This window comes from Trachypithecus francoisi, unplaced genomic scaffold, assembly GCF_009764315.1.
Source record: "Trachypithecus francoisi isolate TF-2019V2 unplaced genomic scaffold, Tfra_2.0 Lachesis_group12, whole genome shotgun sequence".
NCBI lineage: Eukaryota > Metazoa > Chordata > Mammalia > Primates > Cercopithecidae > Trachypithecus > Trachypithecus francoisi.
The window spans coordinates 10279005-10300158 of record NW_022681457.1 but is presented as its reverse complement, the minus strand read 5'-3'; the positions used below and the strand labels follow the sequence as shown (position 1 = coordinate 10300158).

At 49.3% G+C, this 21154-nt stretch overlaps 1 protein-coding gene across 1 annotated transcript; it reads left to right on the top strand.

The window, feature by feature from the left end:
• Positions 1-334: 334 nt before the first annotated feature.
• On the top strand, positions 335-20479 carry NLRP7 (NLR family pyrin domain containing 7). The gene is made up of 10 exons (XM_033224418.1): positions 335-629; positions 3030-3104; positions 3575-5150; positions 6228-6425; positions 8045-8215; positions 9843-10013; positions 10957-11127; positions 12753-12920; positions 15586-15756; positions 20124-20479. The coding sequence occupies exons 1-10, from the start codon at positions 353-355 to the stop codon at positions 20254-20256; spliced, it is 3111 nt and encodes a 1036-aa protein (XP_033080309.1). The 5' UTR covers positions 335-352; the 3' UTR covers positions 20257-20479.
• Positions 20480-21154: the final 675 nt, after the last annotated feature.

Below are 21154 nucleotides of genomic sequence, written 5' to 3'. Positions count from 1 at the left end.
TCCAAAAAAAACAAAAAAAACAAAAGATTTCCGGATGCCGTGGCTCACACCTGTAATCCCAGCACTTTGGGAGGCCTCAGCGGGTGGATCACCTGAGGTCAGGAGTTCAAGACCAACCTGGCCAACATGGAGAAACCACGACCGGCTAGTTTTTTTTTTGTATTTTTAGTAGAGACGGGGTTTCACCGTGTTAGCCAGGATGGTCTCCATCTCCTGACCTCATGATCTGCCCGCCTCGGCCTCCCAAAGTGCTAGGATGACAGATGTGAGCCACCGCGCCCGGCCATGAACTGTTTTTTCTTTTTTCTCCCAGGTCTTCAGCCTTAACCTAAAGTCTCATACTTGGAGCACTATGACATCGCCACAGCTCGAGTGGACCCTGCAGACTCTTCTGGAGCAGCTGAACGAGGATGAATTAAAGAGTTTCAAATCCCTCTTAAGGGCTCTTCCCCTCGAAGACGTGCTGCAGAAGACCCCGTGGTCTGAGGTGGAAGAGGCTGATGGCAAGAAACTGGCAGAAATTCTCATCAACACATCCTCAGAAAATTGGATAAGGAATGCAACTGTGACTGTCTTGGAAGAGATGAACCTCACAGAATTGTGTACGATGGCAAAGTCTGAGATGCTGGGTAAGTAGAACCTGGGGTGTCCTGGTCATTTGTAACAAAGAATGAGCCCTGGCCGGTTGCGATGGCTCATGCCTGTAACCCTAGCGATTTGGGAAGCTGAGGCCGGGGGGATCACCTGAGGTCAGGAGTTTGAGACCTACCTGACCAACATGGTAAAACTCCGTCTCTACTAAAAATACAAAAATTAGCCGAGCTTGGCGGGGTGGTGGGTGTGTGTAATCCCTGCCATTCAGGAGGCAGAGGCAGGAGAATCCCTTGAACCCGGGAGGCGGAGGTTGCTGTGAGCTGAGATGGTGCCATTGCACTCCAGCCTGGGCGATGGAGTGAGACTCCATTTCAAAAAAATTAGATAGATTTGTATATATAGTCATGATCTTAACTTTCCTATTACCTGTTTTGCATTTTTAGCATATTTTAAGAGATGTGGTCTTGCTACATTGCCCAGGCTCTTCACAGCCATAATCATAGTACACTACAGCCTCAAACGCCTTGCCTTAAGCAATCCTCCTGCCTCAGCCTGTTGAGTAGCTGGAGATACAGGTACCTGTCCTGTGCTTGGCTCAGCATTTTTTTTTTTTTTCCTTTGAGACACGATTTCAATCTGTTGCCCAGGCTGGAGTGCAGTGGTGCGATCATGGTTCACTGCAGCCTCCAACTCCTGGGCTCATGCTATCATCCCATCTCAGCCTTCCAAGCTCATTTTTTCTTCTCTTTGGTAGAGATGGGGTCTTGCTATGTTGATGAGGCTGGTTTCGAACTCCTGGGCTCAAGAAATCCTCTTGCCTCCGTCTCCCAAGAGGCTGAGATTACAGGTGTGAGCCACCATGTCTGGTAGCATGCTTTTAAATACTTTGTTTGGGAATAATTTTATTATTTTATGCTTTTTTGAGATGGAGTTTTGCTTTGTCGCCAGGCTGGAGTGCAGTGACGCAATTTCACTGCAACCTCTGCCTCCTCCGGAAACATTATGGAGAAACGATCTTTGGTCTGGAGGGATACCTATTGACTCTGTTTTGTGGGGGCAAAATTGCTAGGTCATATGGTAATTCTGTGTTTTTGAAGAAGCAAGTTGTTCTATTTTTAAATGCAGGAAAGATTCGAGTTTCTATTTGTCAGGAAATAACATGCTAGTTATTTTAGAGAGAGAAAAAAAGACAATCTCTAAACCAGGTACTGAATTGTGTCCAAAAAACTTACATTGAAGCTCTAACCGCCTCCCCACCTGCCATGTGACTATGTATTTGGAGATAGGGCTTCAGGAGTAAAGATCAAATGGGGTTACAAGGGTGGGGCCAATAGAACAAAACAAACAAACAAACAAAAAGAATATTTGAGCCAAAGGCAGTGATGTGTTCCTGTAGTCCCAGCTACTCAGGAGTCTTGAGGTGGGAGGATTGCTTGAATCCAGGAGTTTGAATCCAGTCGGGAACATATCGAGACCCCATCTGTAAATATACATGTATATACTTGACACTTTTTTTTTTTTTTTTTTTGAGACAATCTCGCTCTGTCGCTCAGGCTGGAGTGCAGTGGTGAGATCTTGGCTCACTGCAACTTCCGCCTCCAGGTTCAGGTGATTCTCCTATCTCAGCCTCCCGAGTAGCTGGGATTACAGGCCTGTGCCATCATACCTGGCTAATTTTTTTTTTTTTTTATGGTATTTTTAGTAGAGATGCGGTTTTGCCACATTGGCCAGGCTGGTCTTGAGCTCCTGACCTTGTGATTTGCCCACCTCAGCCTCCCAAAGTGCTGGGATTACAGGCATGAGCCGCCGCGCCCGGCTGACACTTTAAATATAATAATGTCTGATTTACGCAGTGCAAATTGCTGTGTCAGGCTTACACCTAAGTATTTTACAGAGGCCAGACAGGTGCAAGAAATAGATAGCCCTCAGCTGGGAGATGCAGAAGATGACTCAGAGTTAGCAAAGCCAGGTGGGTAAATACGGTCGTGTGGTCACGAGTGTGGTGTTTGAGAGCGTGCACGGTGCATCACTTCTTCCTGGTTTTCTTCATTTCTGGTACTATTTTTTTTTTTTTTTTGAGATAGAATCTTGTTCTGTCCCCCAGACTGGAGTGCAGTGGTTCCATCTCTGCTCATTGCAACCTCCGCCTCCCGGGTTCAAGCAATTCTCTGCCTCAGCCTCTTGAGTAGCTGGGATTACAGGCGCACACCACTACCCCCAGCTAATGTTTTGTATTTTTAGTAGAGATGGGGTTTCACTATCTTGGCCAGGTTGGTCTTGAACTCCTGACCTCAAGTGATCCACACACCCCGGCCTCCGGAAGTGCTGTGATTACAGGCGTGAGCCGCCGCGCCCGGCTGACACTTTATGTATAATAATGTCTGATTTATGCAGTGCAAATTGCTGTGTCAGGCTTACATCTAAGTATTTTACAGAGGCTGGACAGGTGCAAGAAATAGATAGCCCTCAGCTGGGAGATGCAGAAGATGACTCAGAGTTAGCAAAGCCAGGTGGGTAAATACAGTCGTGTGGTCACGAGTGTGGTGTTTGAGAGCGTGCACGGTGCATCACTTCTTCCTGGTTTTCTTCATTTCTGGTACTTTTTTTTTTTTTTTTTTGAGACAGAATCTTGCTCTCTCCCCCAGGCTGGAGAGCAGTGGTCCCATCTCTGCTCATTGCAACCTCTGCCTCCCGGGTTCAAGCAATTCTCTGCCTCAGCCTCTTGAGTAGCTGGGATTATAGGCGCCCGCCACTACCCCCAGCTAATGTTTTATATTTTTAGTAGAGATGGGGTTTCACTATCTTGGCCAGGTTGGTCTTGAACTCCTGACCTCAAGTGATCCACCCACCTCGGCCTCCTGAAGTGCTGGGATTACAGGCATGAGCCACTGTACCTGGCCTTCATTTCTGGTACTTGGCAAAGTAATTTTCAGAAGAGCGTAATCATCAACCTTAACTGTCCTATGGGCTGTCACTGCAGGTGAAAAGGAGGGACGGAGAAATTCAGTGGAGAAACAATCTTTGGTCTGGAAGAACACCTTTTGGCAAGGAGACATTGACAGTTGCCATGACGACGTCATTCGGAGAAACCAACGGTTCATTCCATTCTTGAATCCCAGAACACCCAGGAAGCTAACACCTTACACCGTGGTGCTGCACGGCCCCGCAGGCGTGGGGAAAACCACACTGGCCAAAAAGTGTATGCTGGACTGGACAGACTGCAACCTCAGCCCGACGGCCAGATACGCTTTCTACCTCAGCTGCAAGGAGCTCAGCCGCATGGGCCCATGCAGTTTTGCAGAGCTGATCTCCAAAGACTGGCCTGAATGGCAGGATGACATTCCACACATCCTAGCCCAAGCACAGAGAATCCTGATCGTGGTCGACGGCCTTGATGAGCTGAAAGTCCCACCTGGGGCGCTGATCCAGGACCTCTGCGGGGACTGGGAGCAGCAGAAGCCGGTGCCGGTCCTCTTGGGGAGTTTGCTGAAGAGGAAGATGTTACCCAAGGCTGCCCTGCTGGTCACCACGCAGCCCAGGGCCCTGAGGGACCTCCAGCTCCTGGTGCAGCAGCCGATCTACATAAGGGTAGAGGGGTTCCTGGAGGAGGACAGGAGGGCCTATTTCCTGAGACACTTTGGAGACGAGGACCAAGCCATGCGTGCCTTTGAGCTGATGAGGAGCAACGCGGCCCTGTTCCAGCTGGGCTCGGCGCCCGCGGTGTGCTGGATCGTGTGCACGACTCTGAAGCTGCAGATGGAGAAGGGGGAGGACCCGGCCCCCACCTGCCTCACCAGCACAGGGCTGTTCCTGCGCTTCCTCTGCAGCCAGTTCCCGCAGGGCGCACAGCTCTGGGGCGCGCTGCGGGCGCTGAGCCTCCTGGCCGCGCAGAGTTTGTGGGCGCAGATATCCGTGTTCTACGGAGAGGACCTGGAAAGGGTTGGGGTGCAGGAGTCCGACCTCCGCCCGTTCCTGGACAGAGACATTCTTCGCCAGGACAGAGTCTCCAAAGGCTGCTACTCCTTCATCCACCTCAGCTTCCAGCAGTTTCTCACTGCGCTGTTCTACGTCCTGGAGGAGGAGGAGGAGGATAGGGACGGCCATGCCTGGGACATTGGGGACGTGCAGAAGCTGCTTTCTGAAGAAGAAAGGCTCAAGAACCCCAACCTGATTCAAGTAGGGCACTTCTTATTCGGCCTGGCTAATGAGAAGAGAGCCAAGGAGTTGGAGGCCACTTTTGGCTGCCAGATGTCACCGGAGATCAAACAGGAATTACTGCGATGCAAAGCAAATCTTCATGCAAATAAGCCCTTATCCATGACAGAGCTGAAGGAGGTCTTGTGCTGCCTGTACGAGTCTCAGGAGGAGGAGCTGGCAAAGGTGGTGGTGGCCCCGTTCAAGGAAATTTCTATTAACTTGACAAATACTTCTGAAATGATGCACTGTTCCTTCAGCCTGAAGCATTGTCGAGACTTGGAGAAGGTCTCCCTGCAGGTTGCAAAGGGCGTGTTCCTGGAGAATTACGTGGATTTCGAACCAGACATTGAATTTGAGAGGTAAGAACTGTTTTCCCATCCCATGCTCCACTAGGAAGAGGCCAGCGTCTCTTGTGCCCTGTGGTTTACGGTCAGAATTTCCCTCTGGCTAGACTTTCTTCCAGCTTCACAGTTCAACATGGAGATGCGATTTGGCAATTAGGAATTGGGGCTTTTAAAAAATTTTTTTGACAGAGTTTTGTTCTTGTTGCCCAGGCTGGAGCGCAGTGGCTCACTGCAACTTCTGCCTCCTAGGTTCAGGCGATTCTCCTGCCTCAGCCTCTCGAGTAGCTTGGACTACAGCCACTTGCCACCATGCCCAGCTAATTTTTGTAATTTTAGTAGAGATGGGGTTTCATCACATTGGCCAGGCTGGTCTTGAACCCCTGACCTCAGATGATCTGCCTGCCTCGGCTTCCCAAAGTGCTGGGATTACAGACCTGAGCCACTGCACCCGGCCTGTCTGTACCATTTGGTCTGCTGCACCACCTCCTTCCCCCTCGCCTGTCTTCACTCACTCAGCCCGGCCAGGAATTGAGGCTTAAAACACAGACTTTTAAGTGTTTAGTTTTCAGGTGGGAATGGTGCTGAATATCCCCAAACACTTGAGCCATTTCGTATATAACAATGGCAGGGAGGAAATTTTTTTTTTTTTGAGAGGGAGTCTAGCTCTGTCACCCAGGCTGGAGTGCAGTGGCGTGATCTCTGCTCACTGCAAGCTCTCTCACGAGTAGCTGGGACTACAGGTGCCCGCCACCACGCCCGGCTAATTTTCTTGTATTTTTAATAGAGACGGAGATTCACTGTGTTAGCCAGGATGGTCTCGATCTCCTGACCTCGTGATCTGCCCGCCTCGGCCTCCCAGCACTTTGGGAGGCCGAGGAGGGCATGAGCCACCACACCCGGCTATTTTATTTTTTTGTAAAACTTAAGATCTATACTCCTAGCAAAGTATGTGATTCAATATTGTTTACTATAGACACTGCTTTAGGTTGGTGCAGAAGTCATTGTGGTTTTTGCCATTGAAATGTGGTTTGCAGACACCCGTCCCCCGACGCAGGTACTAGGCATAGGAGATGAACCTGTGTTCTCCCGCAGGTGCACCTACGTAAGCCTTCCCAGCTGGGCTCAGCAGGATCTTCGCTCTCTTCGCCTCTGGATGGATTTCTGCTCTCTCTTCAGCTCAAAGAGCAATCTGAAGTTTCTGGAAGTAAAACAAAGCTTCCTGAGCGACTCTTCTGTGCGGATTCTTTGTGACCACATAACCCGTAGCACGTGTCATCTGCAGAAAGTGGAGTAAGCAGAAACTCATCTTGCGAGGGAAACCCTGAACCATGACTCAGCTTCTTGCCCTTTTTTTTTTTTTTTTTGAGACGGAGTCTCGCTCTGTCGCCCAGGCTGGAGTACAGTGGCCGGATCTCAGCTCACTGCAAGCTCCGCCTCCCGGGTTTACACCATTCTCCTGCCTCAGCCTCCCGAGTAGCTGGGACTACAGGCGCCCGCCACCTCGCCCGGCTAGTTTTTTGTATTTTTTTTTAGTAAACACGGGGTTTCACTGTGTTAGCCAGGATGGTCTCGATCTCCTGACCTGGTGATCTGCCCGTCCCAGCCTCCCAAAGTGCTGGGATGACAGGCGTGAGTCACCGCTCCCGGCCCGCACTTTTTTTTAAATTTAGAAATGTGTTGTTTCATCTCCATGGATTTGGGGATTTTCCAGCTATCTTTTTTCTTTTCTTTTTCTTTTTTGAGACAGAATTTCATGCTGTCACCCAGGCTGGAGTGCAGTGGTGCAATCTTGTGTTTTTAGTAGAGGTGGAGTTTCTCCATGTTGGCCAGGCTGGTCTCAAACTTCTGACCTAAGGTGATGCACCCGCCTTGGCCTTCAAAAGTGCTGGGATTACAGGCATGAGCCACCATGCCTGGCCTAGCTATCTATCTTTTTTTTTTTTTTGGTTTGTTACCAAAGCAAACCGAAAAGTAGGTACAAGTGCAGGTTAGTTACCCAGGTAAACGTGTGACATGGGAGTTTGCTGTACAGATTTTATCACCCAGGTATTGAGCCTAGTACCCATTAGTTGTTTATCCTGATCCTCAGCTTCTTGAATGTTTTTTTTCTTTAGAAGGAGTCGTGCTCTGTCACCCAGGCTGGAGTGCAGTGGCGTGGTCTCGGCTCACTGTAACCTCCACCTCCCGGGTTTCCGCCATTCTCCTGCTTCAGCCTCCCGAGTAGCTGGGACTATAAGCGCCCGCCATCACACCTGGCTAATTTTTTGTATTTTTAGTAGAGACAGAGCTTCACCATGTTGGTCAGACTGGCCTCAAACTCCTGACCTCAGGCGATCTGCCCGCCTCGGCCCCAGCTAATTTTTGCATTTTTGTTGTTGTTGTTGAGATGGAGTCTGGCTCTGTCGCCCAGGCTGGAGTGCAGTGGCACAATCTCGGCTCGCTGCAATCTCCGCCTCCCAGGTTCACGCCATTCTCCCGCCTCAGCCTCCCGAGTAGCTGGGACTACAGGTGCCCGCCACCTCGCCAGGCTAATTTTTTGTATTTTTAGTAGAGACGGCGTTTCACTGTGTTAGCCAGGATGGTCTCGATCTCCTGACCTCGTGATCCACCCACCTCGGCCTCCCAAAGTGCTGGGATTACAGACGTGAGCCACTGCGCCCGGCCTTAATTTTTGTATTTTTTGTAGAGATGGGGTTTCACCATGTTGCCCAGGCTGGTCTCGAACTCCTGACCTCAGGTGATCCTCCTGCCTCGGCCTCCCAAAGTGCTGGGATTACAGACACGAGCCACCGTGCCTGGCCAAGAACTTCTAATAGTTTCTAAATGTGAAACAGCTTTTTGTTTATACATGTCTCTACACAATGTGAGGATTATTCACTCAAAGTGGAATCTCTTCTGCTTTTCCCTAGGATTAAAAACGTCACCCCTGACACTGCTTACCGGGACTTCTGTCTTGCTTTCATTGGGAAGAAGACCCTCACGCACCTGACCCTGGAAGGGCACGTCGAGTGGGAACGCACGATGCTGCTGCTGCTGTGTGATCTGCTCAGAAATCACAAATGCAACCTGCAGTACCTGAGGTAGGTCTCATGGTCTCAGCTCTCCCTAGTACCCAGAGTCCGCTGCACCATGTTGCCGAGGGATCTAGGAAAAAGGGTAACCACTTTGGATGCCGTCCCAGACAGGGAATGTATTCCTCAAACAGGCCTGTGTGGGCAGTCAGCCTCTCCTCTTTCCCCCGCCAGCTTGACTTCTGCGTTGCATATAACCAGCTCTCGATGCAAAGAAACACCCAGAATTCTGTGCTGTGTTCCGGCTTTAGGGACGTGCTATTCCTGACTGCGGCTTACCTACATGTTGGGATGGAGAGCAGCGGCCCCTAGCCTTTTCTGCAATGGGGGCCGATTTTGTGCAAGAGAATTATTCCATAGACAGAGGTTTGGGAGTAGTTTTGGGATGAAACTGTTCAATCTCAGATCATTAGACACTGAAGCTAATTGTTGGTGCCTGATCCCTTTGCAGTGCTGTGATCCCAGCACTTTGGGAGCCTGAGGTGAATGGATCATCAATCTTAGATCATCAGGAGTTAGCTACTCACATGGAGCATGCAACCCTCTCTGCAGTCCTATGAGAATTGTTTTTTTTTTTTTTTAAGGGGGGACAGAATTTTACTCTTGTCACCAAGGCTGGAGTGCAGTGTTGCGATCTTGGCTCACAGCAACCTATGCCTCCTGGGTGTCAAGCGATTCTCCTGCCTCAGCCTCCCAAGTAGCTGGGATTACAGGCATGCACCACCATGCCCGACAAATGTTTGTATTTTTAGTAGAGACTGGGTTTCACCATGTTGGCCAGGCTGGTCTTGAACTTCTGACCTCAAGTGATCCACCTGCCTCGGCCTCCCAAAGTGCTAGGATTGCAGGCATGAGCCACTGCACCTGGCCAGGATAAAATTTTTATTTTGAGTATTAAGCATCAATTTGCCCCTTCTAGTCCCAGCTACACTGAAGGCTGAGGTGGGAGGATCATTTGAGCCCAGGAGACAGAGGTTGTGGTGAGCTGTGATCATGCCACTGCACTCCAGCTTGGGCAATAGAGCGAGATCCTGTCTCAAAAAAAGTTTTTTTCCTCCCTACAAAATCATCCACACAGGCCGTTTTGATGAAACATTGCACAGAATTGTATTACAGTCTCTTGGAGATGTGGCTGGATGTTACTCTAATGGCCATGGGGATACTTGAAGAAGCAGAGGAAAGATTAGATCTCTCCAATAATTCAGGCCAGGGTTGGAGACATGAGTAGAATGAGATAAACCAAAGACGTAATGTTTTGGGAAGTGAAGCAGAAGATGCTGATCTGAGCCGGGTGTGGTGGCTCACACCTGTAATCCCAGCACTTTGGGAGGCTGAGATGGGTGGATCACCTGAGGTCAGGAGTTCAAGACCGGCATGGTCAACATGGTGAAATCCCGTCTCTACTAAAAATACAAAAATTGGCGTGTGCCTGTAATCCCAGCTACTTGGGAGGCTGAGGCAGGAGAATCGCTTGAACCTGGGAGATGGAGGCTGCAGTGAGGTGAGATCACGCCATTGCACTCCAGCCTGGGCGACAGAGTGAAACTGTCTCAAAAAAAAAAAAAAAAAAAAAAAAAAAGCTGATAGGTTATACTCTGTCCTCCCAGAAGAATGACTTTTCCCATGCTTTTCACAGGTTGGGAGGTCACTGTGCCACCTCGGAGCAGTGGGCTGATTTCTCCTATGTCCTCAAAGCCAACCAGTCCTTGAACCACCTGCACCTCTCAGCCAGTGTGCTCCTGGACGAGGGTGCCAAGTTGCTGTACAAGACCATGACACACCCAAATCACTTCCTACAGATGTTGTCGTAAGTCTCCTCCTCCCACGGGCAGCTCTGGTTTAGCTCTGGGGCCATAGAAGAGAAAGGGTAGCACCTGACTTGCTGGGCCACCCACGTGGCACCTCTCACTGACATAAACACCTGCTTCAGGCCGGGCGTGGTGGCTCTGCCTGTAATCTCAGCACTTTGGGAGGCTGAGGTGGGCGGATCATCTGAGTTCAGGAGTTTGAGACCAACCTGGCCGACATGGCGAAACCCTGTCTCTATTAAAAATACAAAAAACAGGGTGGGCACGGTGGCTCATGCCTGTAATCCCAGCACTTTGGGAGACCGAGGCGGGCGGATCACGAGATCAAGAGATCGAGACCATCCTGGCTAACATGGTGAAACCCCATCTCTACTAAAAAATACAAAAAATTAGCCGGGTGCGGTGGCGGGTGCCTGTAGTCCCAGCTACTCGGAAGACTAAGGCAGGAGAATGGTGTGAACCCAGGAGACGGAGCTTGGCAGTGAGCTGAGATAGCGCCACTGTACTCCAGCCTGGGCGACAGAGTGAGACACCGTCTCAAAACAAACAAAACAAAACAAAAACCAGCCAGGCGTGATGGTGCACATCTGTAATCCCAGCTACTCAGGAGGCTGAGCCAGGAGAATTGCTTGAAACTGGGAGGTAGAAGTTGCAGTGAGTTGAGATCGTGCCATTGCACTCCAGCCTGGGTGACAGAGCGAGACTCCATCTCAAAAACAAACAAAAGAATACCTGTATCCTATGATGGCTCCACGTGGACCGCTACATCTTGGCCTTCTCGCATTTCTGGTCTTTCGTGGCTGTGATGACTTGCACAGGACAGAGGGCAGGGGATGAACAGGGAGGGCTGAAGCTGAGGACCCTAGCATGTGGACATCGCCAAGCAGGTTGGAGTTGTGGAAATGTTCTCATCCTTTTACCATTTGTTTCATACTTTTGCAGGTTAGAAAACTGTCGTCTTACAGAAGCCAGTTGCAAGGACCTTGCTGCTGTCTTGGTTGTCAGCCAGCAGCTGACACACCTGTGCTTGGCCAAGAACCCCATCGGGGATACAGGAGTGAAGTTTCTGTGTGAGGGCTTGAGTTACCCTGAGTGTAAACTGCAGGCCTTGGTGTAAGTCTCTGCTGGCTCTGTGTGTGTGTGTGTGTGTGTGTGTGTGTGCGCGCGCACATGTGCATGCAAGTGAATTCAAGCAGGAGAGAAGAAAGTACTGGTTAATTCACTTCAAATGTAACTTTTAAGAACTTGATAAGAATTAAAGAATAGGCAGAGGCAGGGCGCGGTGGCTCATGCCTGTAATCCCAGCACTTTGGGAGGCCGAGGCGGGTGGATCACGAGGTCAGGAGATCAAGACCATCCTGGCTAACACGGTGAAACCCGGTATCCACTAAAAATACACAAAAAACTAGCCGGGCATGGTGGGGGCGCCTGTAGTCCCAGCTACTGGGGAGGCTGAGGCAGGAGAATGGCGGAAACCCGGGAGGTGGAGCTTGCAGTGAGCCGAGATCGCGCCACTGCACTCCAGCCTGGGCGACAGAGCGAGACTCCGTCTCAAAAAAAAAAAAAAAAAAAAAACAAAAATTAACCAGGCTTGGTGGTGCGTGCCTGTAGTACCAGCTACTCAGAAGGCTGAGGTAGGAGAATCGCTTGAATCTGGAGGCAGAGGCTGCAGTGAGCTGAGATCGCGCCACTGCACTCCAGCCTGGGCGAGACTCCGTCTCAAGAAAAAAATTAAAAAAACTCAACAAAAAAACCTTATTTATAAAAACATAGGTAACAGGTTGGAATTGACCCATGAACTGTAGTTGGCTGAATCTTGTTATATGGGAAGGAGCCCAGCCTGAGTTACCTGTTCACATTAAGATCGTGGTTAGAACAATATTCAAGAGATTGCATAGGGTTGAAGACCTATTCCTGTTCGGAAATTCTAGCTAGTGTTCATTTCTGAGATTTTTTTTTTTTTCTTGGATGGAGTCTCACTCTGTCACCCAGGCTGGAATGCAGTGGTGCGATCTTGGCTCACTGCAACCTCTGGTTCCTGGGTTCAAGTAATTCTCCTACCTCAGCCTCCTGAGTAGCTAGTATTACAGGCATGTACCACCACACCCGGCTAATTTTTGTGTATATATATGTGTGTGTGTGTGTGTGTGTGTGTGTGTCTGTGTGTGTGTGTGTGTGTATATTTTGAGATCGTTTCACTTGTGCCCAGGCTGGAGTGCAATGGCATGATCTCTGCTTACCGCAACCTTCGTCTCCCGAATTCAAGCAATTCTCCTGCCTCAGACCCCCGAGTAGCTGGGATTACAGGCATGGGCCACCACACCCAGCTAATTTTGTATTTTTAGTAGAGATGGAATTTCTCCATGTCAGTCAGGCTGGTCTCGAACTCCCAGCCTCAGGTGATCTGCCTGCCTCAGCCTTCTAAAGTGCTGGGATTACAGGCTTGAGCCACTGTGTCTGGACCAATTTTTGTATTTTTTTTAAGTAGAAATGGGATTTCACCATGTTGGCCAGGCTGGTCTTGAACTCCTGACCTCAAGTGATCTGCCCGTCTCAGCCTCCCACTGCTGGGATTACAGGCATGAGCCACTGCGCTGGGCCCATTTGCATGCTTTTATGTACAAGCCCACCTGGAGGTAGATAGCTCAAGGTGGAAGGTATACAGTGCTGAAAATAACTACGTCACAGGGCATTAGCCAGAGGGATAACAGCCTTCTCTTCCTTTGATTATCCTGCAGGTTACAGCAATGCAGCATAACCAAGCGTGGCTGTAGATACCTCTCAGAGGCACTCCAAGAAGCCTGCAGCCTCACAAACCTGGACTTGAGTCTCAACCAGATAGCTCGTGGATTATGGATTCTCTGTCAGGCATTGGAGAATCCAAACTGTAACCTAAAACACCTACGGTAGGCGATTTTCTTTTTCTTCTTTCTTTTTTTTTTTTTTTTTTTTGAGACAGGGTCTTGCCCTATCCCCCAGGCTGGAGTGCAGTGGTGTGATCACGGCTCACTGCGGCTTCAGTCTTCCAGGCTTGATTGATTCTCCCACCTCAGCCTCCTGACTAGCTGGGACTACAGGCATGTATTACCATGACCAGCGAACTTTTTTCTGTAGAGATGAGGTCTTGTCATCTTTTCCTGGCTGGTTTTGAACTCGGAGACTCAAGGAATCCTCCCACCTCAGCCTCCCAACGTGCTAGGATTACAGGCATGAGCCATCACGCCTGGCCTCGTTTTTAAAGTTTTTCGAAATCTAGAAATCCTTAATTTCTGTTTTCTTTTCTTTCTTTTTTTTGACACGGAGTCTTGCTCTAGTTGCCCAGGCTGGAGTGCGATGGCATGATCTTGGCTCACTGCAACCTCCACCTCCCGGGTTCAAGTGACTCTCCTGCCTCAGCCTCCTGGGTAGCTGGGAATACAGATGCCCGCCACCACGCCCAGCTAATTTTTTGTATTTTTACTAGAGATGGGGTTTCACTGTGTTAGCCAGGATGATCTCGATCTCCTGACCTCATGATCCGCCTGCCTCGGGCTCTCAAAGTGCTGGGATTACAGGCGTGAGCCACCGCACCCGGTCAATTTCTATGTTTTCCATATCTCAGACTGTGTCACTTTGGATCCAGTTTTAAGAGCAAATCCCTCCAGAAACTGAATATAGGTGGGTAGGCACTTCCAAAGTCATGTAGACAGCCTGGAGAAGTGAAATATAGGTGAGAATGGCCCCCAGTGACCTGGACTTCAGGAACATTGCTGCTTCTGCTGGGTTCCAGTAATCAGGAAGCCGTGGGCCTGCCCCAGCTCATAAACCCAAGGAACTGGAGATGGGATACCACCCCAGGAAATGCAAAGCCTCCACAAATGGAATAGTGAGGTGTTGATCACTTCTCTCTCCGAAGTTTGTCAGTTGCATCCTTGGATGCAACCTATTTTCCAACTAGAATCTGCAATCCTAATGAGAAGAGAATCTGCATCATGTCATTACTACTTAGCTTTGCTGTAGAGACAAGAAAACACGAGAACACAGGGTACCTTTTTTCTTTTTTGAGACAGAGTCTTGCTCTGTCACCCAGACTGGAGTGCAGTGGTGCCGTCTTGGCTCACTGCAACCTCAGCCTCCAAGGTTCAAGCGATTCTCCTGCCTCAGCTAAGTAGCTAGGATTACAGGGGTGCACCACCATGCCCAGCTAATTTTTGTATTTTTAGTAGAGACCAGGTTTCACCATGTCGGCCGGGCTGGTCTCCCAACTCCTGACCTCAAGTGATCCACCTGCCTCAGCCTCCCAAAGTGCTGGGATTACAAGCATGAGCCACTGTTCCTGTCCTCCTGAAGTTTCTTAACCTATCACCCTGAGGAACATTTCAAGCTGCAAGCCAGACGTGACACCTTACTATTTCCAAAGGTGTAATCCTAGATTCTCCGGAGGCTGGGGCAGGAGAATCACTTGAACCTGGGAGGCGGAAGTTGCAGTGAGCCGAGATCACGTCATTGCACTCCAGCCTGGGCAACAAGAGTGAAACTGTCTTAAAAAAAAAAAAATCAAAGGCTTTTACAGTGGCCTACAGGGCCTTATGGTCTCGTCTTATCAGTTACGAGCCAAAATCATTCTACTTTCTCACTAGCTCAGTATTTTATTTACAAGAGTCGTTCCCCCAGTTAGCACACTGGGTCACGATCTAACATCCTTCAGTTTTTTCCCTCCTATCACTTTCCCAAAGAGAACTTAAGTGACCGGCATAAATCTAGCCAATGCCTCTCTGGTTGACTTACTTCTACCCTGTTGATTTTAATACCATCATCCATTGTCTTCAATAGAACATATCCAGATGTCTGCTGTCACTAAAATAAACTGAGGATTTCTTCATCTCACTTCTCTCTGCATTTCCTCAGTACTGGATCCCCAGCAAATACGCTGCTTTTTTTTTTTTTTTTTTTTTGAGACTGAGTCTCACTCTTCCACCCAAGCTGCTGTGCAGTGGCGATATGTTGGCTCACTACAATCTCTGCCTCCTGGGTTCAAGCAATTCTCCTGCCTCAGCCTCTCGAGTATTTGGAATGACAGGTGACAACACCATACCTGGCTAATTTTTGTATTTTCATTTTATGAATTTATATATGAGATGGAGTTTCACTCTGTTGCCCAGGCTGGAGTACAGTGGCACGATCTTGGCTCACTGCAAACTCTGCCTCCCAGGCTCAAGCGATTCTTGTGCCTCACCTTCCCAAGTAGCTGGCATCAAAGGCACTCACCACCATGCGTGGCTAATTTTTTGTAGAGATGGGGTTTCACCATGTTGGCCTGGCTGGTCTCAAACTCCTGAACTCAGGTGATCCACCTTCCTTAGCCTCCCAAGGTGCTGGGATTACAGGTGCCTGCCTCCACACCCTGCCTCATCTTTGCATTTGTAATAGAGGTGGGGTTTGACCATGTTGGCAAGGCTGGTTTCGAGCTCCTGGCCTCAAGTGATCCACCTGCCTTGGCCTCCTGAAGTGTTGGGATTACAGACATGAGCCATGGTATCTGGCCACTACCTGCTCAGTGAATGCACGGGTTTCCATGTTCTTCCTCAACAGCCTCTGGAGCTGCTCCCTCATGCCTTTCTATTGTCAGCATCTTGGATCTGCTCTCCTCAGCAATCAGAAGCTTGAAACTCTGGACCTGGGCCAGAATCATTTGTGGAAGAGTGGCATAATTAAGCTCTTTAGGGTTCTAAGACAAAGAACTGGATCCTTGAAGACACTCAGGTATGGCTTTTCTTTTTTTTTTTTTTTTTTGACATGGAGTCTTGCTCTGTCACCCAGGCCGGAGTGCAGTGGTGCGATCTTGGCTCACCGCAATCTCCGCCTCCCAAGTTCAAGCAATTCTCCTGCCTCAGCCTCCTGAGTAGCTGGGCCTACAGGCACGCCAGCATATCCAGCTAATTTTTGTATTTTTTTCTTTTTTTGAGACGGAGTTTCGCTCTTGTTTGTAGCCCAGGCTGGAGTGCAGTGGTGCGATCTCGGCTCACTGCAAGCTCCACCCCCTGGGTTCAAGCGATTTTCCTGCCTCAGCCTCCTGAGTAGCTGGGATTAGTCGCTTGCCACCACGCCCGGCTAATTTTTGTACTTTTAGTAGAGACGGAGTTTCACCATATTGGCCAGGCTGGTCTTGAGCTCCTGACCTCAGGTGATCTGCCTGCCTTGGCCTTCCAAAGTGCTGGAGTTACAGGCATGAGCCACTGCACCTGGCCAATTTTTGTAGTTTTTAGTAGAGACAGGGTTTCACTATGTTGGTCAGGTTGGTTTCGAACTCCCAACCTCAGGTGATCCACCCGCCTCAGCCCCTCAAAGTGCTGGGATTACAGGTGTGAGCCAACACCCCCAGCCCTGGGATGGCTGTTTCACATGGTAATTTCTTTACATGCAGAGAAGAGTGGTTTTTTTGGGAGTGGGTGCACTCTTTGTAGGAATCAAGGCACCTTTCCATAGCACACTGCTAGCTTAGGAGATAATTTAAAAATTAGATGCTTCTATAAAATGCTCTGTGAATCGAATATTGTCCAACATTCCCCCCAGACACTTAGTGCTTGGCATACTGGTGGTTTAAATCATCCTGGAGTACAGACTGGAAGCTTGTGTGTATGTGTGTGCATGAGCGTACACACACACACACACGCACACACCCCCCCCAATCATTACATCCAAAAATAGGTAGTTCCCAGAGCTGTCCTGGGTCTTAGCTTTTCAGAGGATCGTCCTGCAGATGTTCCCTTAATTGTGAACCATGTATATGTTTTCAATGACTTATTTTTATTTTATTTTTTTTGAGGCAGAGTCTCACTCTGTCGCCCAGGCTGGAGTGCAGTGGCCGGATCTCAGCTCACTGCAAGCTCCGCCTGCCGGGTTTACGCCATTCTCCTGCCTCAGCCTCCCGAGTGGCTGGGACTACAGGCGCCCGCCACCTCGCCCGGCTAGTTTTTTGTATTTTTTAGTAGAGATGGTGTTTCACTGTGTTCGCCAGGATGGTCTCGATCTCCTGACCTTGAGATCTGCCCGTCTCAGCCTCCCAGAGTGTTGAGATTACAGGCTTGAGCCACCGCATCAATGACTTATTTTAACATAATCTACCTCAGTTTCTTCTTGGTCTTTTTCTTTTTCCCTTTCCCCTTTCCTCTTTCTCCTTTCCCTTTTCCCTTTTCTTTCCTTTTCTTGAGACAGTGTTTTGCTCTGCTGCACTGTGTGGCTATGTTGCCAAGGCTGTTCTCAAACTCCTGGCTTCAAGCGATCCTCCTGTCTTGGCCTCACAAAGTACTAGGATTATAGGCGTGAGCCACTGTGTACAGTGCACTTGTCTTATTCAAGAGTTCAGTTGTAGAGATGATACGCATTTAAACTGCTAGATGATTCTAGTGTTCCATTATTGGAACACTAAGCATATGGGAGTTGTTGATATCCTGCTCAAGGTCATTGCCAAGGTACGATTTTTCACACATGTCTCGCATAAATGGGTTAAGGTTTTAGGGGTATATCATGAAAGTTGAGCTATACAGTGTCATGCTTCTCTTGCTAGTGGGACCATGGTCTATAATGACACCAAGGACTATTGGTGACAAATCTCTAACCCTGTGGTCTCTTATGTCATATGTTTTGGACGTATTTCTGTTCTCATTCCTCAGTTCCTCCTCTGGGAGGCCAAGGTGGGAGGATCGTTTGAGGCCAGGAATTTGAGACCAGCCTGGGCAACATAGCAAGCTAGTGTCTCTACGATGACCACCCCTCATGTTCACATGTACAGGGTTGCATGCTGCTGCCATGTTAGAGCCACGTTTGCTATCATTAACCCTGGGGTTCACTCTGACATTCTCTTAGTTCTACTGAAGGTTTGATTTGCCACTAGTTTTTATTTATTTATTTGGAGACAAGAGTCTTTTTCTTGTTTGTTTGTTTGAGACAGAGTCTTGCTCTGTTGCCCAGGCTGGAGTGCAGTGGTGCAATTTTGGCTCACTGCAACCTCTGCCTCCCGGGTTCAAGCAATTCTCGTGCCTCAGCCTCCTTAGTGGCTGGGACTACAGGTGCGTGCCAGCATGCCTGGCTATTTTTTGTATTTATTTTATTTTACTTTTTTGAGATGGAGTTTCACTCTTGTTGCCCAGGCTGGAGTGCAATGATGCGATCTCGGCTCACTGCAACCTCAGCCTCCCAGGTTCAAGCGATTCTTCTGCCTCAGCCTCATGAGTAGCTGGGATTGCAAGCATGGGCCACCATGCCCGGCTAATTTTTTTGTATTGTTAGTAGAGATAGTGTTTCTCCATGTTGGTCAGGCTGGTCTTGAACTCCCAATCTCAGGTGATCTGCCTGCCTTGGCCTCCCAAAGTGTTGGGATTACAGGCATGAGCCATCACGCTTGTATTTTTAGTAGAGATAGGGTTTTGCCATGTTGGCCAGGCTGGTCTCAAACTCCTGACCTCGTGATCTGCTTGCCTTGGCCTCCCAAAGTGCTAGGATTACAGCCATGAGCCACTGCGCCCAGCCAAGGAGACAGAGTCTTGCTCTGTCACCCAGGTTGCAGTACAGTGGCACGATATTGGCTCACTGCAACGTCCACCTCCTAGGTTTAAAGCGATTCTCCTGTCTCAGCCTCCTGAGTAGCTGGTATTTCAGGTGTCTGCCACCATGACCAGCTAATTTTTGTATTTTTAGTACCGACGGGTTTTCACTATGTTGGCCAGGCTGGTCTCGAACTCCTGACCTCAGGTGATCCGCCCGCCTCAGTCTCCCAAAGTGCTGGGATTATAGGCATGAGCCACCATGCCCTGGCCTGATTATCTAGTTTTCAAATTTATTTTTTTTATTTTTTATTTTTATTTATTTATTTATTTTGAGACGGAGTCTCGCTCTGCCGCCCAGGCTGGAGTGCTGTGGCCGGATCTCAGCTCACTGCAAGCTCTGCCTCCTGGGTTTAAGCCATTCTCCTGCCTCAGCCTCCCGAGTTGCTGGGACTACAGGCGCCCGTCACTGCGCCCGGCTTGTTTTTTTTTTTTTTTTGAGGCGGAGTCTCGCTCTGTCGCCCGGACTGGAGTGCAGTGGCCAGATCTCAGCTCACTGCAAGCTCCGCCTCCTGGGTTTAAGCCATTCTCCTGCCTCAGCCTCCCGAGTTGCTGGGACTACAGGCGCCCGTCACTGCGCCCGGCTTGTTTTTTGTATTTTTTTTTTAGTAGAGACGGGGTTTCACCGTGTTAGCCAGGATGGTCTCGATCTCCTGACCTCGTGATCCGCCCATCTCGGCCTCCCAAAGTGCTGGGATTACAGGCTTGAGCCACCGCGCCCGGCCTCAAATTTATTTTTTAAAGACATGTTTTACTGTGTTAGCCAGGCTGGAGTGCAGTAGGGCAATCTCCATCTTGTTGCAAGCTCCGCCTCCTGGGCTCAAGTGATCCTCCTGCCTCAGCCTCCCGAGTAGCTGGGACTATAGGCATGCACCACCATTCCTGGCTAACTTTTTGGATTTTTGGTAGAGACAGGGTTTCGCTGTGTTGCCCAGGCTGGTTTTGAGCTGCTGAGCTCAAGCAATCTGCCGGCCTTGGCCTCCCAAAGTGCTGGGACTACAGGTGTGAGACACCGTGCCTGGCCATAATCTACATTTTCTTAGACTTATCAGGATCCCCATTGTGTGGGTCTAAATTTCTTTTTAGAAAACGTTTCTGGCTGGGTGCTGTGGCTCACATCTGTAATCCCATGGCTTTGGGAGGCCGAGGTGGACGGATCACTCGAGGCCAGAAGTTTGAGACCAGCCTGGCTAACATGTCACAACGCCGTCTCTACTGTAAATACAAAACTTAGCCAAGCGTGGTGGTGCACACCTGTAATCCCTGTTACTCAGGAGGCTAAGGCATGAGAATCGCTTGAACCTGGGACCTGGAGGTCGCAGAGAGCCAAGATGGTACCACTGCACCCCAGCCTGGCCAACAGAGCAGAGCCAGACCCTGTCCCCCCCCCAAAAAATCCCAAAAATGTTTCCTGCTTTGTGTGTTTGAAAACAGATGTTCAGGCATCCTGGGTAGTTGAGAATGAATTTCTCGGGACGATGAAACTACAGGTACTCTGGGAACATGTGTGTTCTCTGATCCCTGCAGGTTGAAGACCTATGAAACTAATTCGGAAATCAAGAAGCTGTTGGAGGAAGTGAAAGAGAAGAATCCTAAGCTGACAATTGATTGCAATGCTTCTGGGGCAACGGCACCTGCGTGCTGTGACTTTTTTTGCTGAGCAGCCTGGGATCGCTCTACGAATTACACAGGAAGCGGGAATCTGGTCTCTAAGATGTTTTATGAATGAAGGTCAGAGGGTCACGTGTTAACACTAGAGTCTGTGTCAAGATGTCGAATTTGACACTGGTTTTCTCACTGTTTGTGGGAGATTCTGCACAAGTCACACACCCGCTTCACATCACACTACGCACCTTCTCACAGGGATAATAAAGTGAGCACTCGTGTTGCAGCTGCGTTTATTGACATGCTCAAGAGTAAACCTGCCATAAACATGCTACTCTGTGCTTAGTCTAGGAAGAAGTATTGCTGAGAAGTTCAGGGATGATTCTGTTGATTCTTCTATTTCTTTTCTTCTCTAACTCAGGCACCCCTTGGTCTAGTTTACGAACTGCCTGGTGCATCTATGTGATCGGTGTGTCTTTGTGACTTACTTGATCATATCCTAACCCACGCATTGACAAATGGCCCAGATAGTTAATATGCTTGGCACTGTGGGCCCCGCGGTCTCTCATCAGCTCTCAGCTGTGCCTTTGTACACAGCAGTGCAGATGATCTGTGCCAAGGGCCTGGCTCGCACCTGTGGAGGCTTCCCAGCAACAGCTTGAGGATCACGGGCAGCCAACCCTGTTATCATCCATCTTGTCACCCACGAAACAAGCTTACAGGCACTCTTACCTTTAATTCAGAAGATGGCCTTGCCTCGCACTGGCTCCGCCTGGCTCCCACGGGCCGGCTCCTACTTTCTGTGTGTGTCTCTCTCTGTGTCTCTGTCTTTTTGTCTCTGTCTCTGTGTCTCTATCACTGTCTCTGTGTGTGTGTCTCTGTGTCTCGGTCTCTGTGTGTGTCTCTGTGTGTCTGTCTGCTGGGCGTTTCTGTATCTCTGTGTCTGTCTTTGT

Bases quoted from the DNA above. Each gene is read 5' to 3' on its own strand.
- NLRP7 (XM_033224418.1), top strand. From the start codon at position 353: ATGACATCGCCACAGCTCGAGTGGACCCTGCAGACTCTTCTGGAGCAG. The intron at 630-3,029 runs GTAAGTAGAACC...AGTATTTTACAG, and splicing joins GGCAAAGTCTGAGATGCTGG to AGGCTGGACAGGTGCAAGAA. The intron at 11,128-12,752 runs GTAAGTCTCTGC...ATTATCCTGCAG, and splicing joins TGTAAACTGCAGGCCTTGGT to GTTACAGCAATGCAGCATAA.